Source organism: Ranitomeya imitator, chromosome 2 (assembly GCF_032444005.1).
Source record: "Ranitomeya imitator isolate aRanImi1 chromosome 2, aRanImi1.pri, whole genome shotgun sequence".
In the NCBI taxonomy this organism is placed as follows: Eukaryota; Metazoa; Chordata; class Amphibia; order Anura; family Dendrobatidae; genus Ranitomeya; species Ranitomeya imitator.
This window is the reverse complement of record NC_091283.1, coordinates 821,920,329-821,943,727: the sequence shown is the minus strand read 5'-3', so window position 1 is coordinate 821,943,727 and position 23,399 is coordinate 821,920,329. Positions and strand designations below refer to the sequence as shown.

The 23,399-nt window shown below is 41.8% G+C and overlaps 1 protein-coding gene across 1 annotated transcript in view; it reads right to left on the bottom strand.

The window, feature by feature from the left end:
* The window catches only part of ADAM12 (ADAM metallopeptidase domain 12), a 636,998-nt gene that overhangs the window by 165,055 nt on the left and 448,544 nt on the right, over window positions 1–23,399 (bottom strand). The window contains exon 12 of the mRNA XM_069753950.1: window positions 8,355–8,532. Coding sequence (XP_069610051.1) covers window positions 8,355–8,532 — 178 coding nt within the window. The remainder of the gene's footprint in view (window positions 1–8,354; window positions 8,533–23,399) is intronic.

The window sequence follows — 23,399 nt, the reverse complement described above, 5'->3', positions numbered from 1 at the left end:
TGTTGAGCAACACTGGGGTTAGGACAGAGCCTTGTTGTACCCCACTTGAAACACTCTTCCAATTGGATGTGCAACCATTTATTAAGACTCTGAGTACGATCACTGAGCCAGATATGAATCCACGAAACTGTAGCCTTGTCAATCCCATACTTGGTCATTTTGTCAATAAGGATAGTATGAGATACTTTATCAAATGCTTTCCTGAAATTGAGATATACTATATCTACCACATTTCCCTGATCCACGCAGTCAGTGATTCCATCATAGAAGGAAATTATATTAGTCTGGCATGACTTGTTTGCTACAAACCCTTGCTGGCTCTGGTTAATTACTGTACTCAAATCCAAGTACTTACATACATGCTGTTTAATAATTTGTTCAAAGATCTTTCCTGGTATAGAAGTAAGGCTCACTGGCCTGTAATTTCCTGGCTCCATCTTCTTTCCTTTTTTGAAGATAGGGACAACATTTGCCCTTCTCCAGTCTTCTGGGATTTCTCCTGTTCTCCAGGATTTTTCAAAGATTCCCGCTTGTGGTTCTACAATTTCCTCTGCTAACTCTTTCAGTACCCAAGAGGTAACTCACCTGGGCCAGGAGCAGGGCTGGCGTCAGCACCCGGCGCACCCGGGCAAGTGCCGGGACCCTGAGCAGGCAGGGGGCCCACTCACTGTTGGGGGCACTGGCGTGCTATAGTGCCGGCCCCCACGAGTGGACCCCCCGCCTGCTCTGGGCCCCAGCATTTGTGATACTTACCTCTCTCGGTTCCAGCGCTGCAGCGTCTTCCATCCTCTGACTGTGGCGTTCAGGTCAGAGGGCGCCATGACGTCACCAGTGCCTGAGCAGTCGCAGCACAGAGAGCAGGAAGACGTCGATGCTGAGGAGTCCAGAGCAGAGCAGCGTCAAGCAACGAGAGGTATTTTTTTAAATATTTGAAACAATATATGGGGAGTCTGGGACCATCAGAAGAAGCCCATATATGGAGCATTATATGGGGCAAATTCTATATGGAGTATCTTATGGGGCCAATCATATAGGGAGCAACTTATGAAGCCAATTCTATAGGGAGCATTATATGGGGCCAATTTAATATGGAGCATCTTATTGGGCCAATTCAATATGGAGCAGTATATGGGGCCAATTACATATGGAGCAGTATATGGGGCCAATAATATATGAAGCATCTTATGGGACTAATTATATATGGAGCATTATATGGGGCCCATTATACATGGAGCATCTTATGGGGCCAATTATTTTTGGAGTATTATATGGGACCCATTCTTTAAGGAGTGTTATATGGGGCCCATTCTGTATGGAGCATCATATGGGACCCATTCTGTATGGAGCAATAGATGGGGCCCATCATATACTGTCTGTAGAATTATATGTGGCTCACTATACTGTATGGAGCATTATATGGGGTCACTTCCGTATGGAGCAATATATGCAGCTCATTCTGTATGGAGCACTCTGTGGTGCCCATTATACTGTATGGAGCATTATATGAGGCTCATTATTCTGTATGGAGCATAATATTGGGCTCATTATTCTGTTTGGAGCAATATATGGGGTCATTATTCTTTATAGAGGACTATGTGGTGCCAATTATACTGTATGGAGCATTATATGGGGCCATTATACTGTATGAGGCAATATATGGGGCTCATTATTCTGTTTGGAGCAATATATGGGTCTCATTATTCTGTATAGAGGACTACGAGGGGCGATCCAAAAGTAATGATAATCAATACTAAACACAATGAATATAGTCAAATTTTTTTTTAATTTTTTTACATAGTGGACTACGAGGGGCGATCCAAAAGTAATGATAATCAATACTAAACACAATGAATATAGTCAAATTTTTTTTTTATTTTTTTACATAGTCTCCTATCAAGTCTATACATTTAGTCCATCTCTTTTCTAAACTTAGAATTCCCTTAGAAAAAAATTCTTGATCTTGACCCTCAAAAAAAATCCCCAACAGCGGTTATCACGTCGCTATTGTCATCAAATTTCTTGCCCCGGATGTGTTCCTTGAGTCGAGGAAAGAGAAAGAAGTCACTGGGGCTAGATCTGGCCAATAGGGGGGGTGTTCCACCAGTTCAAAGCCCGCTTCTTGAATGGTAGCCATGGCAACTGCAGCTTTGTGAGCCGGCGCGTTATCTTGGTGAAACAGCACTCCAGCCCGCAGTTTGCCGCGCCTTTTCTCCTTGATAGCCTCCCACAATCTTCTTATTTGTTCTGCGTAGTAGGAGCCCGTAATAGTGGCTCCCTTCTCCAAATAGTCCACCATAATAATTCCTTCATCGTCCCAAAAAACGGACGCCATAACCTTCCCTGCTGAGCTTGACACTTTGAATTTCTTCAGCGTTGGTTCGTCGGCTCGTTTCCACGTCATCGATTGTTGTTTAGTTTCGGGATCAAAGTGGTGGATCCAGGTCTTGTCCATGGTCAAAAAACGTGACAAAAAATTTTCCTTGTCTGCTTCGAACTTTTCGAGATTTGCTATTGAAATGTCAACTCGTTTCTTCTTTTGCTCGTCGGTTAACATTTTTGGCACCCAACGCGCGGAGACCTTTCTCATATGCAATTCTTTTGCAAGGATTCTTTGAATACTGCCATATGAGATCCCTGGGACCTCAGCTACATGCCTGATAGTCACTCTTCGATCTGCCAATACAACTTCTTCAACTTTTTTCACGCTTTCTTCATTGAGGGACGTGGATGGGCGTCCTTGACGATGTTCATCTTCCGTCGATGTTCTTCCCAGCTTAAATTCCTTGGCCCAGCATGCAACTGTGGAATATGGAGGAGAAGAGTCCCCCAATGTTTCCACCAAGTCGCTGTGTATGTCTTTGGTAGTCATTTTTTTCAAGCAGAGGTATTTGATGACAGCTCTGAGCTCGTTTTTTTCCATTTTGATGTTCACTCCTCGGCAGTTCATATTCAAATGAATGTAGCTCCCGCGAATCGTGGTCTATTTAAGTGATTTTTTTTTCCTGGACTAGTGGGTACCTAAGAGAGAAGAAAACATTTTATTTTAATTTCTGTGTGCAATAGAAATAACCGATTATCATTACTTTTGGATCGCCCCTCGTATACTGTCCGGTTTCTGAGCTAATGTAGAATGCACAATAGATATCACTCATGTAATGTAAGAAGTAAGTGAAATCTTTGGCATTGTACTATACCTATATTTCTCTGCCGTATCCGTGCATTATGAATTGTGGTATGTGTTAAAGGGGCCCACTGGGACTCTTTCGCCCAGGGCCCATGAAAACCTGGAGCCTGCCCTGGCCAGGAGATTTAAATTAATTTAAATGAGCTGTTATGCTTTGCTTATAAAGTGCTATCTGCTAACCAGTAACCACTGAGCCACTGTGCTGCCCACACTGATGGTAGTTCTGATACTGCACTAATGCAATGATGGTGGTTCTGATGCTGCGCTCATGTGCAGACAGTGGTTCTGATCTTGTACACATGTAGCAGACATATGTTTCATGGCTATGTTAAAACTTAAAAAGTGTAAAAATTTGAGATGAGGAGAATTCGGTGAGTTTCTCCTAAAAACCCCCCCCTCAATTTAAGTTAGCATGTGTTCACACTGAATTTTTCTTTTATCAAAAACCCTCCAGATCCTCCTTAAATACTCAATACTAACAGTGGTTCTGTATTGATGTAACTAGTGAAGAGCGAATATACTCGTTACTCAATATTTCCAGAGCACGCTCAGGTGACCTCCGAGTATTTTTTACTGCTCAGAGATTTAGTTTTCATCGCCGCAGCTGAATAATTTACATCTGTTAGCCAGCATAAGTACATGTGGGGGTTGCCTGGCTGCTAGGGAATCCCCACATGTAATCAAGCTGGCTAAGAGATGTAAATCATTCAGCTGAGGTGATGAAAGCGAAATCTCCGAGCAGTAAAAAATACTCGGAGGTCACCCGAGCGTGCTCGAGAAATCTTGAGTAACGAGTATATTCGCTCATCACTAGATGTAACCCTTTACATTTTTTTTGCGTCCTTCGGGATTGATTCAGTATGGCAATGTGGCCCTTGGACTAAACAAATGTGGTGCGCTCCTGGTTTACTGGAAGGATCATAATTGCCGAATGTTCCTTTTAAGGTAACAACCATCTCCAACCCTTTCATGTCCTGGTTCCTGGCCATATGACTCGCAAGAATCCTTACAGAAGTACTGTTGTCCTAGGAGGCTTTAGTGACCCACAGGAGAGTTCCTATCTGGTCTGGGAGGGTTTTTTTCTTTGGTAACCTATCTGATGTTGTATTAGAGTTGGCAAGAAAAGTCCTCTTTTTCTCAGAAGAGGCAATTTGCATATTATATTTCCTAGAGGAGCATTGCACGGCGAATAAGCCTCGTTACCTTGACAAGCCAGAGATGGTATGTCACTCTCCATAAGGAGAAACGATACCCCTTAGACCCCAGTCCAGAGCCTCTCACCTAGCCAAATTAGTTCTCATGCTTCGCACTGACGAGGGCCAACAGCCCGAAACACCGTGTCTGCGAATTGAGATATTGATTTGGCTTTTATCCTAAGTCATATTACACGACTCGTTAAAGGGTTGATTGTGACTTGTAGGATCGCTACTTCCAACAGGTGGCGCTATAGAGTTTAAGTCCTCTTTTTCTCAGAAGAGGCAATTTGCATATAGTTGGCAAGAATGACATTCCAGCCCTTACATTAGATCATCCATTGATTTCCAGGAAATGTTGTGATAGATTTGTTTTTATACACAGCAGCCAATCGAAAGAATCAGCGTTTCAGCAGGAGAGACTGAGCAGCAGCAAGAACCAATTATAGAACAGTAGGCGTGTATTAGACTACCGTAGATGCCTGAAAGCACTGTAGCCTGGCTGTAGTCACAGAATATAGCAATGACCGAATGGAACTGAGGGAAAATGCAACCAATCAGCATGATCTGAAGAAAAGAAATGATGGAGTACGCATCACCTATAGGCTGTGGCTTATATCACTTCAATCGCAGGGCCGGACTGGCCATCTGGCAATTCTGGCAAATGCCAGAAGGGTCTGTCTGGTCATGGGCTGCCTTGTCTGCTATGTTGCTAACAGAATCGATGTTAAGAGTTGTGATGGAGCACAAAGTCGCTGACTCCGTCAGGCCACGGGTATCATTAGAAATATTGGTCTTGTAGAAAATCTTCCTTTCCTCCATCCAGGGTAATATTATACCTGCTTCAATGCCAGTATTTTGCATAACACACAACTGGAGAATCCCTTTATGGTCAGTGTCATAAAGTGCCACCAAGTCCTATACAATTAATTACAGGATCAAAAGTAATTTTGGACAAAGGCACCAATAGTATAATATAAGCAGGAGCTGTAACAGCTCCAGATAACTACAGAGTTACTTGGATTTGTGAAAATGATCCCAATTTGTCCTTGGTAGCCTTGAGACAGTCAGAACCCACTAGTAGTACTATATTAATAACCACACACTTGGAGACCCTCGTCAGTAATTACCGGTGTTCATTATTTTCTAGTTCACAGCCTTATTCTCATGTTACTAACCCTAATGAATAAAAAATTGAGATTGATATTTTTAACAGTTCTTCCAAAGAGCTTGTAAATAATACCGTTCAATGGAGCAGTACAAGCCTCGGAAGACTCCTAAGCAGCAGCTTCAAGATTAAGATATAGCATCAGTTTACTAAAACAAGTTCGACCTTGCAAGATATAAATTATGTTTGAGTACTAGTGAAAGTTTTTGATCTCTTAAAGGGACTCTGTCACCTGAATTTGGAGGGAACAATCTTCAGCCATAGGGGCGGGGTTTTCGGGTGTTTGATTCACCCTTTCCTTACCGACTGGCTGCATGCTGGCTGCAATATTGGATTGAAGTTCATTCTCTGTCCTCCATAGTACACGCCTGTGCAAGGCAAGGCCTTGTGCAGGCATTTATTTACTACGGAGGACAGAGAATGAACTTCACTCCAATATTGCAGCCAGCATGCAGCCAGTCGGTAAGGAAAGGGTGAATCAAACACCCGAAAACCCCGCCCCTATGGCTGAAGATTGTTCCCTCCAAATTCAGGTGACAGAGTCACTTTAATATCCTGCTTATTGAGAGCCCTAAAGGGGTAATATGATCTTAGCATGATATCACAAATCCAAGAACTTTGTTCTCAAATGACTTGCTAGAATGGAGTAGCGGCTATTCTAATGTAACCACCACCACTCCATTCTAATGGGATCGCAATAATGCCATTCTAATGGGGTCACCACCAATCCATTCTAATGGGTTCACCACCACTCAGTTCTAATGGGTTCGCCACCGCTCCGTTCTAATGGGGTCGCTACCACTCCATTCTAATGGGGTCACCACCACTACAGTCTAATGGGGTCACGACCACTCCATTCTAATGGGGTCGCCACCACTCCATTCTAATGTAGCCGCCACAACTCTGTTCTAATGGGTTCGCCACCAGTAAGTTCTAATGGGGTCACCACCACTCCATTCTAATGGGGTCACCACCATTTCATTCTCCACACAGGTTTAACGGGGCTGCCACCACTCAGTTCTAAAGGGGCTGCCACAACTCCATTATAATGGGACCGCCACCACTGCATTCTAATGGGACTGCCAAAACTGCATGTAATGGGACCGCACCTCTCCATTCTAGTGGGGTCACTACCAGTCCATTATAGTTGGGCCACGACCATTCTATTCTAGTGGAGCCGCCACCACTCTATTCTAATGGGGCTGCCACCACTCCATTCTAATGGGGCCATCACCACTCCATACCACCGCTCCATTCTAAATGGGCATCCACCACTTCATTCTAATAGATACACCACCACTCCATTCTAATGGGGCCACCACCACTCCATTCTAGCGGGATCGACACCTCTCCATTCTTACGAGACCGTCACCACTTCATTCTAACAGGACTGTCAACATTCCATTGCAGTAGGTTTGCCACAGCTCTATTCCAACAAGACCACTACTGCTCCATTCTAGAAAAAAAATAAAAACATATCCGCCACCATTTCACACACTGCTGAAGCTTCAGAGTAAGGGCTAATGATGTTTTATGTGGCCGCGGAGGGATCCCCATTATGCCCTGCAGCTGTGATATCACACAGGCTCTCTCTCATGTATTCTCTGAACGATCAGAAGCTTTCTAGTATTGCAAATTTATTCAACGAAAATCAAATTTTGAGGAAAATTCGCAACTTCAAATGTCAAGCGATCTGCTCACTCTAGCCATCAAGGAATACTTGGAGATTTCAGCTCTGAAGCCTGTTGAAATTTGAAATTTGATTGCTGTTTTGGACTGCAAAATAGTCTGTAAATTCAGAGCAAGAAAACTAATGTAATATATTTAGAAAATAAATGTTTTCTCTAGGTTAAACCTGTTATCACATCCAGCCTTAGATAGAAAGACTTGTTGATTCCAAGTCTCACCAGGTGAGGTGGTTCCTCTAAGCCCCAGATCTGCATAGGGACATGGACCCTGGGTGTTGATGCACCTGACAGGCACATGGACAGCCAGGACTTGGCACACTCTTGAATCTCAAGAGCAGCGGAAGTGGAACCCAGCAGGGATGAAGCAAGTAAAACACAGTATGGACAGAAGATGGAGCACACCAAACATAGAAGTCAAGAGACTCAATCCCAAGACACAGGTGTGCCAGTCAATGGGCCTTAAATAGGTCTATCTAGGGAGATGATGTCATTGATCCATGCAAAATCCGACGTGGAGCACAACACAGGGCAGCGGACCTGAAGAAGGGAGCAGAGCTCAGGATGTGTGTAACATATTGTAAGGGCAAAGGGCAGTCTTGATGCAGATGTTTAGAATTGCCACATATGTGCCTGGCAGTCACTATATAAGTAGGTCATTACATACAGTTCACCAAGGTTCACACAATGGTTGTTCAGAAATTTTATATGGGCAAGAGGAGGTTGAGATGCATGTGCGATCATTTCTATAAGTTATTGGTTCATTGTCTCCATAACTAACATAGATCTGTACTGCATGGGCATATTTGTTGGGCATGCAGAGGTAGCACTTGCACCCAGGACCTGTTGACTAAGGGGACCATAAATTGCCACATGCCAGATAGAAAGAAACCAATTTTACGACGTTTTATTGATTAAGAATTGGGGTGAAAGAGTCTTAGGTTATTTCTCCTCTTCAATGGCAAAGGACATGTCTACGTCCGGCCACCACTGGTGGGAGTCCTAGCAGTGGGATCATGTTACTACTATATTTTCTCCAAAGTGCGCACCACCAACTTAATCTGGTGCTTTGTAATAATCATGGTGCACACACGCGATACGTGAGAAGATAGTAGACCTCTTACTTCAGGTTCTCCGCAATCACACTGTTCTCCTTCTTCCACATATCCATTTCCACACTTCTGTTCTCCAAATGATTCTGTAACTTCAGGCATGTTATATAGACACATGCCCACTCCCTTTTCCAGGCTGGAGTCCAAGTCCTTCTTGCTGCAGCTGCTGAACACTGTTGGGAATGGGTATCTGCAGGAGAACAGAGGGAAAAGCAATGGTAAATCAGTCAGATCTGTGTTATTGCAAAGAAATATTTGCTAATAATTCTCGATTTCTACAGGGCTGGCTTGTTTCAGTCTGCCAACACCCAAGAAAAGTCAGCATGATACTGGTCATACTGGGAAGCGTCCAGCCATTAGGTTTGAGGACATCACAGAGAGGGACTTTGTGTAAAAAATGGGAAGACTTTTCCCTTTTTTTTGGAGACATGTGATCCATGTTTTACTCCTTACCCAAATTTTTTTTTTTGCTATTATCGTGCCAAAGCGTGCCTCTGGTATGATTATATTACATCTGGATGCAGACCAATTGGCATATAAAAAAATACAAGCCTAATTTCTCGTCAAAGACAGAACCACATCCTCAACGTGCCTTCATAGCGCAGCGATAACTCAGAATAGTGAGTAGGTTTAGGCTGTAGACACCGATACTACAAAGGAATTTCCTAATAGCATGGAAAAGATTTTATTTTATTTTTTTAATTTCCAGAAAAGTTATCTAAAATACAAAAATATTTCCTACTAGGATGAAAAAACTTTATAAGGTAAGGTTTCAATAACAAAATCATCAAATTTATTAAAGGATAAATAAAATGTCAAACTAAACTCTAGTACGCATGACTGGCAACATTCTAAGTATTAAGAAATATTTCTAGTTTGTTAAATAAGAAAAATACACTTTGTTTTCCTGTGTTATAACTCTTCCAAATATCTAATCAATTGAATTACATAAGGTTTTTTTTGTGACAATTATAGACGGAAAATAACTTTTAGGCCACTTAACTATGGGTGGCCTAAAACCCTTAAAATACCATCATATCGAGCAAGAAAATACCCCCAAAGTGAACACCATCGGATCCAAAGATTATTGTAAGGAGAACATACAGACACATTAATTCTATCAATAACTTCCCTCAAATATGATCCTAACTTGGGCAATTCAATACAAGATGTATTTGAAGGAGTTTTTTGCCCCAAGAGCTGAACTTGCTCCACACGGGGCAGGTGCTGGCTGTGTTATACAGCCGACACCTACTCCTAACCTACTCCTAACAGTAGCATTTGGAGCTGGTTCCAATCCCTGCTGCTTAAAGGGGTTGTCCGGCTGTAGGCTACAAGTCTGCAGTCTCTCTATGGAACTGCAGACTTGTGAATCCTCACATCATATGCACTGCACACTGTGAGGATTCTCCAGTGCCAACGCCTGGCACTTAGCATGGCCGTGAGTATGCGATTTGTATACTTCCCGCCACATTCTGACTACACGTGTCACACGTCTAGTCGACATATGATCGCATATATGCCAATTGCATACTTGTGATCACATGACCCAGCACCGGAGAATCCTCACAGCGCAACTTGTAGCCTAAGGTCGAACTATGCCTTTGACCACTGAAATTCCATTGTCCAGTAGGGTGACTGGTCGTCAATTGTCCCCCACAATGCTGTTACAGGTTGCAAAGGGTTGGTTTTTTTCGGTTCTCCAGTGAAGACCATGATTTACAGTATATTCCACAATAATGTGGCATTATAGTATACAATTAAAGCAATCAAATGATTGTCAAGTCAAGTATTAAAAAATACAGTGAAAAGTAAAACAAAAAGTTTAAAAACTGAAAACATAAAAAAATCAAATTGTGTTTCCCCATACAAAATTAAATAAAAAAAAAAATTAAAAGGTGAGCATATTTGACACTGACGGGTAAAAGTCTGATCAAAACATAAAATTATTTAAGAAAAATGAATTCTTTAGCAAAAACAAAATTTGTCTGCATCCTTAAATTTTATTGCCATTTTTCTTATGCTCACACATTTGAACTTTTTAGTGCACATTTTGATTCATTTGCGTGAGCCACAACAAGGTCACCTAATTCAACTTGGTCCCTACACTTCACAGTGTATCTGTACAACAGGAGACTTTCTTCTTTCTCTTGGATCTAGTCCTACAAATTAACTCAGAAACTGTAAATTATATTACGGATATATTTTCAAAACATATAAATATAATTTTCTTCTTGCAAGATGCAGGTATTAGGCATTCAGCAAATTGTAGTTCTCTTTGCCCCTTAGACTTAGAGCGTCAATGGTTTACATATAAGGAGCAGAATTAGTATTTCCGACTTTTATCGAAATCTGTTTCTACAGTTTCAGAATATTTGAGTTGAGGGGAAACGTCCACATACAACACAAATGAGAAAAACAGCTAAACATGTTTTAATATCCGCGCAAGCAAGGAAACAAATGAAGAGAAGACCTTGTTCCGTAAGGATGTGTAGAAAATGAACACATATGGTGTCAGTGCCTGGCTTGTGTATACGAGTCTAAATTGTAGAAGATTAATCATAAGAATCAGCACCAAGGTCAGGAGCACGCCCTGTTTAAATTGTCAGATAATGGACGCCCCTGAGCCCATTTAGGATGGGTTTGGTTGTCTATAGGGAGCCAGAACAGCTGCATTTGACATATTTATCAGCAGCCCTAAAGCACGTTCCAGCTTTGCTAAATCTTGGAGGGCAGATATTTTTGAAGAACATGAAGAGGCCTGCGTGATTTGAAAAGGGGATGAAAATTACAAAAATCATTTATGGCTTATCTATAGAAAAGAACCAATCACTTACCACAAATAGTTTTTTTTTTCCAACAGGTGTAAATGCCACCGTTCTCCTGATTCCGGCGTTGTTTTTCTTTTGTTCCTGCGCCTCTCGGTTCCTGAGATATGATCCTTTCTACACTGTATATAAAATGTAGGTTATTTTTTAGCCAACTGGGAGTGGTCTTCTAGAAGACGCCCACAGAAAAATTTGAGAGCCTCCCCCGCTTAGATAAAAAAAAATAGATTTATATACAAGAAACAGGAGGCCATATCTCAGGAACGGAGAGGCTGATGAACAAAAGAAAAATTATGCCAAATTCAGAAGAACAGCGGCATTCACACCGGGTACAAAATTATATATTTATGTCAAGTGACTCATTAAAAATCTGATTGTTGGATCCAAAGTGGCTGCTGAATGCGACACATAGGATGAGACTCACTGGAGAGTTTCCTTTAGTCAATATACTACATTAGTAATAGTAATGCCAGCTCTACTATAAACATCAGACATTGGCTCCTCGGAGGAGAATCTAAGTTTTCTTACACGTGGGCCCCCAACTTATCAAACATATAGGCACTACGCAACTTAGCCCCCTTGTCCCCCCAAAAAAATCTGAAAGGGCCCCTGTGCATCACTAGGACCATAGAGGCTTCAAGGGATGTAACTTTAGGTGTTGTATAAGTAGCCCAATGGGGGCCCAAAAGACCCTCTGTCAACTAAGAAGATGTTGTAAATGGTGTAAGATAAGTTGGGGACACTGCTACAGAATTGTATTGGGACTCAGGAGCTTCAACGTTTAGCTATACATACTCCCGGGCAGTGGGCACGGCAACGCTCTCCATACACTTGTATGGAGCAAGGCCGCACCCTCTAGTCGGCCAAGCCCACTGGCCGGCCACGTCACTAGACGGGGTGCGGCCTCGCTCAATGCAAGTGTATGGAGTGAGGCCACATCCACTTACCGGGAGTATGTATAACTCATACATACCCTCCGGTCCTGGCTCAGAAACTGGCAAATCCCCTTAGCGCACAGTGTCACACAAAGTGACTGCAGACTTATTGATTTGGACTGGACAACCCCTTAAGGTCTGCTATGCCAATGATAATATCTGTTGAGTTTGGAATTGCTCTCTGAATAGCAATTCTTATCTTTCCTCTTGGCTCAACACATCCAGAGTTGTTTCAAAATGACCAGAGTTAAAAAAATTAAAAAAAATCACCAATTTCAAGATACTCTGTCGGGAGTCGTTTATGGAATATGCGGCTGCCCAGTGATTGTGATGCGAATTGCTGCGTATGAAGGATTTTGCTGGCAGGTAATTTATTGAATTTGTACTCCCAGAAAGTGGAATAGTTAGCAAAGTTTACTGGAAGATAAGGGAAGACATATTTTAGTTGGCAGGCAAGAAGTGAACTTGCAAAGTGACTGACCTAAGAAAGCGCGGAATGGGCTTCCAATGCCAAGAGCAATGCACCGACTGCTCCATCAAAATGCCGGGCGTTTGTTATCCCAACCTGAAGCCATTTGCCCTCAATAGAAATCCTTGCCTCGTTGGAAGAGAAGAGCTGTCACGGTTCTGACGAGAAATGCATTCTTATTTATAAAAACCGTTTACCCGAGGTTCATACGCTTTTCTTGTCGTAAACTTTTGTTTGTTGCAAGTTATATCCCTGCTGAATAAAAAAAAAGCTATCCTTCCCACACCTCTATTATATGCTTTCTGCATGATAACCGTACAAATGAAAGATGTGTATTGTTCCTAGCAATTTATTTGCTAAAACACCCACACTACTAGAAATCCTGCTCCTGCCAGAGGCAATGAATCATGCTGTATGTGAAATGCTTATCTCACCGCTGTAAAGAGAAATTAAGAACTTAAAAAAAGAATAACTTTATACAAGATGTGTCTCTCGCGCTGTGCTGTGCAGGAAAGCAAAATATATTTTTTTTCTAGCGCTCTTGTTCTTTTAGGTTTTCACTAGTAATGAGTGAGCATGCTCGGATACCGTGTCATCTGAGAATCTGAGCATCTGAGTCATTCATTGATCTTTTTTTTTTTTCTTCAAGTTCCTCAAAATTGCCCACTTGGTTCATGAATTTTGCTATTTGTTTTTTGTCTTTAAACCGCTTTGCGACTTTTTTGGCACAAAAAGTCGCATTAAAATATCTCATCATTTGCATAAAAAATTCCAAAATGTACATAAAATCACTTCGTGGGGAGGGGAGACTGGAGGATATTTGCATAAAAATTTTAGCAACTTTTTTAAAAAGTCATAAATGTTAAATCAGACGAAAACATCTGGAAAATCCCAAAATAGATAAGATAAAAAAGCGCACGTAAAACATACTTTAAAAAATGCCGAAAATTGCTGGAAAAATAAGACGCAGATGAAAAACAGTCGAAACACAAAACTAGACAACTAAAAGGAGCAAATGTAATGACGAATCTGTAGTCAGTGAAACATATTCCAAACACCAGAATTATGTTTCCGATGGAGGATTGGGGGAGGTTTAGTGTTGGCTCACTGATGAGCGAGAGTGGATACGACCATTTTACCAAATTGTGGTCCCAATGGAAAAATTTACCCCGATGGGTGAAAGGACCCTATCTTAGAGATTGTAGATAAACTTGACTTTTATTTGCTTTAATTAATATAAATAAGTCTAAATTATTTAAAAACAAAAATGTGGTCCTATATTAGTATACTTTCATATTAAAGGTGCTTATTACATCAAAAATCAATGAAAACGTAAGGAAGACAAATTAAATTGTGAACATATAATCCCTTTAAAACATACCAATTTATTAATATAGCTAAAAAACACCTACCCAGTGTTACTATTGGTAAATACCAACAATACAAAAAAGACCACGATCAAGACAAAAAAACATGTAAAAACCCTACAATAAACCTAGTCTCACACCTACCTATCAGTGGAGGTTGGCACTCTAAAAGTACGATTATATGGCGCCCCCACTCAATGTGGACTATCCCTCACTCCCCTAGATAACCCTGTCATAGACAGGTGGGAAGACAATATACAGTAGATGAGAGAAAAGGAAAGAAAAACAATAATTAAATATGGGTACTCTATGGCCTATAAGCAACAGTGAATAATAACGTAATATCCAATAACTGTGCGCACAGGAGTCACTGATGTATGGAACCTCCTATCCAGGCTCAACAATCAATAACTGGCCCAATGATCAAAAAAACAAACAACCACCATATAGCTTCCATAAAGGACGGTATTAGATATAGATAAAGATTAGATAAAATGCACACTTTTCGTTAAAAGAGCTTTGTTTTGCATCATGGCATCCAACATCTTGTGTGACATGTGTGACATTAAACGACATCAAATAAGCCTCCTGATGAACCATGACAGTGGGGAAACGCGTTGGGGCATATCCTCTTAACGGTAAGTGTGCACTTTATCTAATACCGTCCTTTATGGAAGCTATATGGTGGATTTTTTATATCATTGGGTAAGTTGTTGATTGTTAAGCTTGGATAGGAGGTTCCATACATCGGTGACTCCTGCGCACACTGTTATAGGATATTACGTTATTATTCATTGTTGCTTATAGGCCATAGATTATTCATATTTAATTCCTTTCCTCTCATCTACAGTATATTGTCTTCCCACCTGTCTATGACAGGGTTATCTAGGGGAGTGAGGGATAGTCCACATTGAGTGGTGGGCACCTAATATTTGTACTTTTAGGGGGTCAACCTCCACTGATAGGTAGGCGTGAGACTAGGTTTATTGTAGGGTCTTTATAGGTTTTTTTGTCTTGATTGTGGTCTTTTTTATTACACTGGGTAGGTATTTTTCATATTAAAGGTGCCCAATATTTTTACAGATCTATACCCTATCTGCCACAAACATTGCATTATCTTAACTAAATCATGGCCGCAGTCAATGAAATGGCATTAAGCTGTAGAGTAAGTATATTTATCTATGGATATAAGGTCACACAAGCTGCTAAAAATAGCTCATAGCCTCCCCAACATGTTTCACCAAGACAGGCGTCATCAGGGGCTTCATCATCATTATAGCCTCAGCCCCCTGATAACGCCTAGCAAATACACAATTTCACTTCAGTGCCAACACAGGGGAAATGAAGTATTACGCAGTTCCCTACAAAACAATGTACTGTCTGTGTGTGAATGGATGTTCTGGGTCCTCCAAAGCTTCGCATAATCGATGTTCACTGTGGCTGAAAGAATAAAGGTTTTCATTGAATTCCTTAGTTTTCTAAACAACACGATGCCTTTAAAGAGGACACGTTTTCAACTCAAATGTGAGCAGTTTTGGCTTTTATTTAATTCTTGTTGGCCCCATGAGGGTTACATTTTTCTTTTTTTGTTTAAAAATATAGTTCCAAAGATAAGGGGCTTTTTATTTAGGCCTAGCTTCAATGGTCTTTCCCAAGGGGCGTGACTCACAGGATCCTCTGGGGCGTGTCTTTAGGCTGTTTTGCATAATTACCCTCCTGTGAGCAACGCCCCCTTGAAAAATAGCAAAAATTGGCACCAAATAAAAATGCTCATATCTCCATATGGTGGATTAAAAAAAAAATGGAATACTCGCCAGGAGTGATAATTGAATCAGAGCAGAAGTAAAAATTAAAATTAATACCACCGGCTACATACATTGGGTATCATAGAGATATGCTTAAAACCATGAGCGAAAGGTTGAACTTGATGGACCTAAGACTTATTTCTACCTATGTAACTATTAACCTCACAATTGGAACCCACTAAATATTTATCACAAGAAACTAGTGGAAAATAATACTCAACGACTGGTGAAAGAAATGCCAGTCTGTACTACGAGTAATCTCTATGCAGTTGCTACATGAGTGGTCTCCATAAACCCAGATCTGCTGTTCTCCAAGAAAGCGGAGGTTCACATCTTCTTTAAGTGCTATGTCCTTATAACCCAGCACACAGAAATCAATTGCACTCGGTATAGCGTGCTCAGGGTGGGAGAGCGCTCTCCGACGCTGCCTCTCGGCCCCTTAGGGAGCGACTAATGTACTCTGCACCGGAACGTACCGGAGGAAGCGCTCTCTTCAAAGGTCATTGGATGGTTCACCTGCAGAACGAAGGAGATGATGTCTCCGTAAGACCCAATTTATGGATGTGACATGTTCTAAGATATGACGCTTTCACATGCTACAAAATCACAAACAAAATAATGGGTTTAACTATTTGTTCATTAAAATGCTGGCGATGAAGATACAACTATTGTGTGGCAATCTGTAACGACATGACAGGGAATCCTATCTATTGTAGCCTCAGGCAGGAAAATTGCCTGCAATAACCTGCTGGCAATATTGCCTAGATTTTTCAATTTTACATGGAGGGGAGAAGCTTATAGTCCGGTTCACTATGTATTGATTTAGGCCTTCGCCGGATTTTTTTGGAGAGTCTGAAAACTATACATTTTTGGAAAGGTTATAGTATAAGCAATACGAAAAACAATGTTTCCATTTGCCCCGAGTCCCACGTGACCGCCATATTGGATTTGACAAAATGGCTGACGTAAAACCAATTTTCGTTAATATCTCAGCTTATAAATAACATAAAAATAAAATTTGACAGCTAAACATACATTTTAGGGCTAAGAAATGCAATATTACTAGTTGCAGATGTGTTTTAGATATTTACTACAGCAGTTTTTTATAATTAATTAGTATTGACATAATAATACATAATGACAGGAATCACATGTTTTTTTTTTCTTTTATTACAGGAGTTGAACATGACAGACAAACCACAAGCTACTGAAGTCACTTGTGAAGGTGAGGCACCTATCAACTGGAAGCTATGTATGCTCTGTCAGTCTTCCAATGGCAATGAGAAGTTGGTGCAAAATCCTCGGATACAGTCTTACCAGCGCGTTTTGGACATAGTAGCAGAGAGGGCAAGTTTACAAGATGGCAACTATGTTGATATCCATCGACGGATTAGCAACAGGAAAGACACAATCGCTACACATCAGGCAGTCTACCATCGAAGTTGTTACACAAATGCAATTAACAACGACCAAATACAACGAGCCCGGGACCGTTATGCACATGCATTAGCTACTGGTAGCCACATTACCAAGAAACGAGGATTAAAAAGAGGACGTGCTGAAATGGACGAATCAGGTTCATTAACATCTGACTCTTCATCACCATTCACGAGGTCACATACATGGCCACTGGATAAGGAAAAATGTTTCTTTTGTCAGAACGATGAGAATGAGAAGCTTTATAATGTGAGGACAGTCAACGCAGGGAAATCGTTGAAACAAGCTATTGAAACATCAGATAATTTAACACTGAAAACAAGACTGAACACATGCATTGCACCAGGGGATGCACATTCTATTGACGTCCGGTACCACAAAAGCTGTTGGACAAAGCATGTTTTTCATGGACAACGAGAACGTAGTACCAACAGAACAGACCACAAAGAACCCTTATTACAACGTGCAAGTCTGCTAGAGTTGATAAACCTAGTGGATATTCAAACACAGAACCAATCATATCTATCTATACAAGATATCGAAACCACTTATTTGAATATGCTTGGTATAGAAGGCGTGGAAAATCACAAACCTACATTCACTAGAAAGTGGCTCAAAGAAATTATAATGAATGCCTTGCCACATCTGAAATCCTGTCTTTCAAAAAACAGAAGGGAATCAGCAGTTCTTTATTCACCAGAAGCCTGTGAGGAAATCATGGTTAATTCTGCAATGGAATGTCGTAGTGATGATGCAGACAACATGCAGACAATCTACAAAGCAGCACAGTTAATTAGGAAAAGCATTGCTAATTTTACAACGGAAGTCAATGATAAAAACACCATAACGGTCACTAGTGACATAAACGACGTTCCAGCAGAATTATATTCCGCTATCCGTTGGATCATAACAGGGCCGATTGACAGCCTTGAAACTCAAAGAAGGACCAAAATTGTTGACCGAGCAGCACTCACTATGAGTCAGAACATCATGTATGAATTCAAATCACGAAGAAGCAGACACACTGTTGATCTACCAAGCTGTCTTGGCAACACAACGAAACCCACCGGATGCAAGGATGGTTTTCTTCTCCCCTGATACCGATGTACTGGTGTTGGTCATAGCTAACTATGACCTCATGCTGAAGAATACATCGATTTCAATGGTCTCTGGGATGATCGAGATAGAGCCAATAAGGAGAGTCATAGGGGCAGACAGAGCAAAGGCTTTGACAGCCTTCCATGCATTCACTGGTGCTGACACAACTGGAAGGTTCTCTCGAATTGGCAAAGCAATCTGGCTGCAAGCTTACATGAACGCAACACCAGATGTAATCAGTTCTCTGCAGATGCTTTCGACTGAAAAAGAAGTGAGCAAAACTATGTTGTCAACTCTTGCTACCTTCGTATGTTTTGCTTACTCTCCAAAAGGCATTTTTATTAAGAATATTCCCGAACTGCGATGGCATCTATTTTGCAAGCATATGGCAGAAAGTGACAGGTTACCTCCTACACTCGGAGCTCTAAAACAACATGTCCTCAGAGTCCATATCCAAGCCAGAGTGTGGGGACAAGCTAACATTGCTTTGCAGGATTCTCAGCTGGATCCCGAGAAGAATGGCTATCACAAAGGGTTGGATGGACAGTTGAAACCAACCATGACAGATGTTCTTCCAGCTCCAAAAGCAATAATCGAGATGATTAGTTGTCAATGCAAACATGACTGTTCTTCTTCAAGGTGTTCGTGCCGAAAAAATAACTTATCCTGTACCGATCTTTGTCAGTGTGACAGCGAGTGTATGAATGACGAGGACACTCAGACCAAATATGAAACTGATGATGACAGTGATGGTGGCGATATGTAAAGACACTCTGGTTGTTCAAAAGTTAAAAACATTAACTCTCTGCTTTTCGAGTTCGAAAATTTGTTCAAATATAAACCGATACAATTTGTAGTCGTATATAGAGTATTTATTTGGATACCACTGCATTTCTTAGTACTCAAAATGTATGTTTAGCTGTCAAAATTTAAGTTTTACGTTACTTACAAGCTGAGATATTAACAAAAATCGATGTAAATCAGCCATTTTGTAAAATCCAAGATGGCGGCCACTTAGGACTCGGGGCAAATGGAAACATTGTTTTTCTTATTGCTTATACCATAGCCTTTCCAAAAATGTACATATTTGAAACTCTCCAGAAAATTCCGGCGAAATTACATAGTGAACCGGGCTATTATATGGAATATTGAGAAGTTGACCTCAATTGCTCTCTAGACCAATAGGTACCTTGAACACAAATCATTTTTCTATGTAGGTGTACAAGGAGGATTTTACTCCAGGCAGTGCATTTATACAGAATAGAGTATATTGCATTAAATGTTAAAAAAGTGATCAAAATGCAAATTTTTAAAATATGTATATATTTTTAATCCCTCTGATTTCACTATTTTTGTTAATATTTATTTAGAGCAATTAGAACTTTGTTTTTCTAATACTGAGCTCAAACCCCACTTCATAGGCATAGATTTCATAGATATACATTCTGACTTCCTGCAGCCACCACTAGAGGGAGCTTATGAGCTTATTGCATACTGGGAAGATGGTATCTACACTCCCTCTAGTGGAGATTGCAGGTAATCAGAATCAGGGATGTAACAAGATACTATGGTGTCCAATAGCAAAACTCCACCAAGGCCATATTCAACAGCAAGTAGAGGGCATGAAATGCACTGTTAATTTTGTTTTTCTTTAAGGGATTTTCCCCAAATTACAATTTATGCACCATTCATGGGATGAGAGGTAACTTGCTGATTGCTAGGGGTCTGATCGCCAGGACCCCAATGATTCCAAGAATAGGGCACTAGAATATAAAATATGGTGCACTGCAGAGCTCCGTTTTGAATGGGGCAAAGATGCAACTGCTCAGCCTTAAGTCCATTAATTGTGTATGGGACCGCAAAAAATGTAAGCACAGAACTTGACTATTTCTGGCAGTCCCATTGACAATGAATGGAGCACACAACCACTTGATTCAAGATGGCGCTCCATAAAACCCTATTCTCAGCATCACAGAGCTGCATTCAGAATATTACTAGAGGACCAGCAGTCTGACCGACAGCAAATAGCAAATTATCCCCAATTATATGATTAAGAGATATCTTCTGATTTTGGGGAAAACCTTTAAATGTACAAGGATAATGCATTGCACACACAAACTTGGCAGCTTTCCTGGAAAGTCTAGAACACTACCTGAAAAAAGGCAACATTCTGGATTAGTAGGCAAACATTCCTCTGGGAATGTGATGCTTCCGACAAGGTTTGTTGAGCATGACTCTGGGATGTACCAATGAACTCTTGGTGTCCACACTTAAATCCAGGGGGTGCATAGAAAGGGGTATGGTCATGAAATAAACAACATACCCAACTCTGAAACTTCGCAGGCATGTAATGTTACAATGGTAGAATAATGCACAATGTGATGTCATAAATGTTGCAACAGACTATGTTCATTTAGCGTTTTACTTTCACTTACATCTGAAGCACTGGAAAAAGGGATTTGGATGTTTTTACAGATGGGGCCCTTGACTGTAATGATGGGGCTGTTGATTGTGATAATGGGGCCGTTGACTGTAATGATGAGGACTTTGACTGTAATGATGGGGCCATTGACTGTAATGATGGGGCCATTGACAGTAATGGGGCTGTTGACTGCAATCATGGGGCCGTTGACTGCAGTCATGGGGCCGGTGATTGCAATGATGGGGCTGTTGACTGTAATTATGGGGCCATTGACTGCAATGATGGGGACAATGACTGTAATGATTTGGCCGTTGACTGGAATTATAGGGCCGAGAACTGTAATGATGGGGCTGTTGACTGTATTGATGGGGCTGTTGACTGCAATGATGGGGCCAGTTGACTGCAATGATAGGGTCATTGACTGTAGTGATGTAGATGGAGTCAATGATTTTGCTGTTGACTGCAATAATGGGGCTGCTGACTGTAATGATGGGGCCATTGACTGCAATGATGGGGCCATTGACTGCAATGATGGGGCTGTTGACTAACGATTTGGCCACTGACTGCAATTATGGTGCTGCTGACTGCAATGATGGGGCCATTGACTGTAAAGTTGGGGCCATTGACTGTAATGATGGGGCCGTTGTCTGCAATGATGGGGCCACTGACTAATGATGGGGCCATTGACAGTAATAATGGGGCTGTTGACTGCAATCATGGGGCCGGTGATTGCAATGATGGGGCTGTTGACTGTAATTATGGGGCCATTGACTGCAATGATGGGGACGATGACTGTAATGATTTGGCCGTTGACTGGAATTATAGGGCCGAGAACTGTAATGATGGGGCTGTTGACTGTATTGATGGGGCTGTTGACTGCAATGATGGGGCCAGTTGACTGCAATGATAGGGTCATTGACTGTAGTGATGTAGATGGAGTCAATGATTTTGCTGTTGACTGCAATAATGGGGCTGCTGACTGTAATGATGGGGCCATTGACTGCAATGATGGGGCCATTGACTGCAATGATGGGGCTGTTGACTGTAAAGATTTGGCCACTGACTGCAATTATGGTGCCGCTGACTGCAATGATGGGGTCATTGACTGTAAAGTTGGGGCCATTGATTGTAATTATGGGGCCGTTGACTGCAATGATGGGGCCACTGACTGTAATGATGGGGCCATTGACAGTAATGATGGAGCTGTTGACTGCAATCATGGGGCCATTGACTGCAATGATGGGGCCATTGACTGCAATCATGGGGCCGGTGACTGCAACGATGGGGCCGTTGACTGCAATCATGGGGCCGGTGACTGCAATGATGGGGGCTGTTGACTGTAATTATGGGGCCATTGACGGCAGTGATGGGGCCGTTGACTGTAATGATTTGGCCGTTGACTACAATGATGGGGCCACTGACTGCAATGATGGGGCCGTTGACTGGAATGATGGGGCCGTGGACTGTAATGATGGGACTGTTGACTGTATTGATGGGGCTGTTGACTGCAATGATGGGGCCAGTTGACTACAATGATAGGGTCATTGACTGTAGTGATGTAGATGGAGTCAATGATTTGGCTGTTGACTGCAATAATGGGGCCGCTGACTGTAATGATGGGGCCATTAACTGCAATGATGGGGCCATTGACTGCAATGATGGGGCTGTTGACTGTAACGATTTGGACATTCACTGCAATTATGGGGCTGCTGACTGCAATGATGGGGCCATTGACTTTAAAGTTGGGGCTGTTGACTGTAATGATAGGGCCGTTGACTGCAATGATGGGACCACTGACTGTAATGATGAGGCCATTGACTGCAACGATGGGGCCATTGACTGTAATGATGGGGTTGTTGTTGTGAATTCTGTGGTCAAGCTCCCTCCTGTGGTCATGAGTGGTACTTCGGCTGGTTCTGTCTATGAGCTTCCTCAATGGCCCCATCATTGCAGTCAATGGCCCCATCATTACAGTCAGCAGCCCCATTATTGCAGTCAACAGCCAAATCATTGACTCCATCTACATATGAGCTTCCTCTGGTGGATGTGAGTGGGGCTGCGGCTTCTGAGTTTCCTTCCTCAGGTGACGAGGTTAAGTCGTTAGGTGCTGCTCTATTTAACTCCACCTAGTTCTTTGTTCCTGGCCTCCAGTCAATGTTCCAGTATTGGTCTTGCTCTCTCCTGGATCGTCTTGTGGCCTGTCTGCCCTGCATAAGCTAAGTTCTGTTTGTGTTACTTTTGTTTGCTATTTTTTCTGTCCAGCTTGCTATTTTGATTTTTCTTGCTTGCTGGAAGCTTTGGGACGCAGAGGGAGCACCTCCGTGCCGTTAGTCGGTACGGAGGGTCTTTTTGCGCCCTCTGCGTGGTTGTTTGTAGGTTTTTGTGCTGACCGCAAAGCTATCTTTACTATCCTCGGTCTATTCAGTAAGTCGGGCCTCACTTTGCTAAAACCTATTTCATCTCTGTGTTTGTATTTTCATCTTTACTCACAGTCATATGTGGGGGGCTGCCTTTTCCTTTGGGGAATTTTTCTGAGGCAAGGTAGGCTTATTTTTCTATCTTCAGGGCTAGCTAGTTTCTCAGGCTGTGCCCAAGGCGCCTAGGTCTGGTCAGGAGCGCTCCACGGCTACCTCTAGTGTGGTGTGATAGGATTAGGGATTGCGGTCAGCAGAGTTCCCACGTCTCAGAGCTCGTCC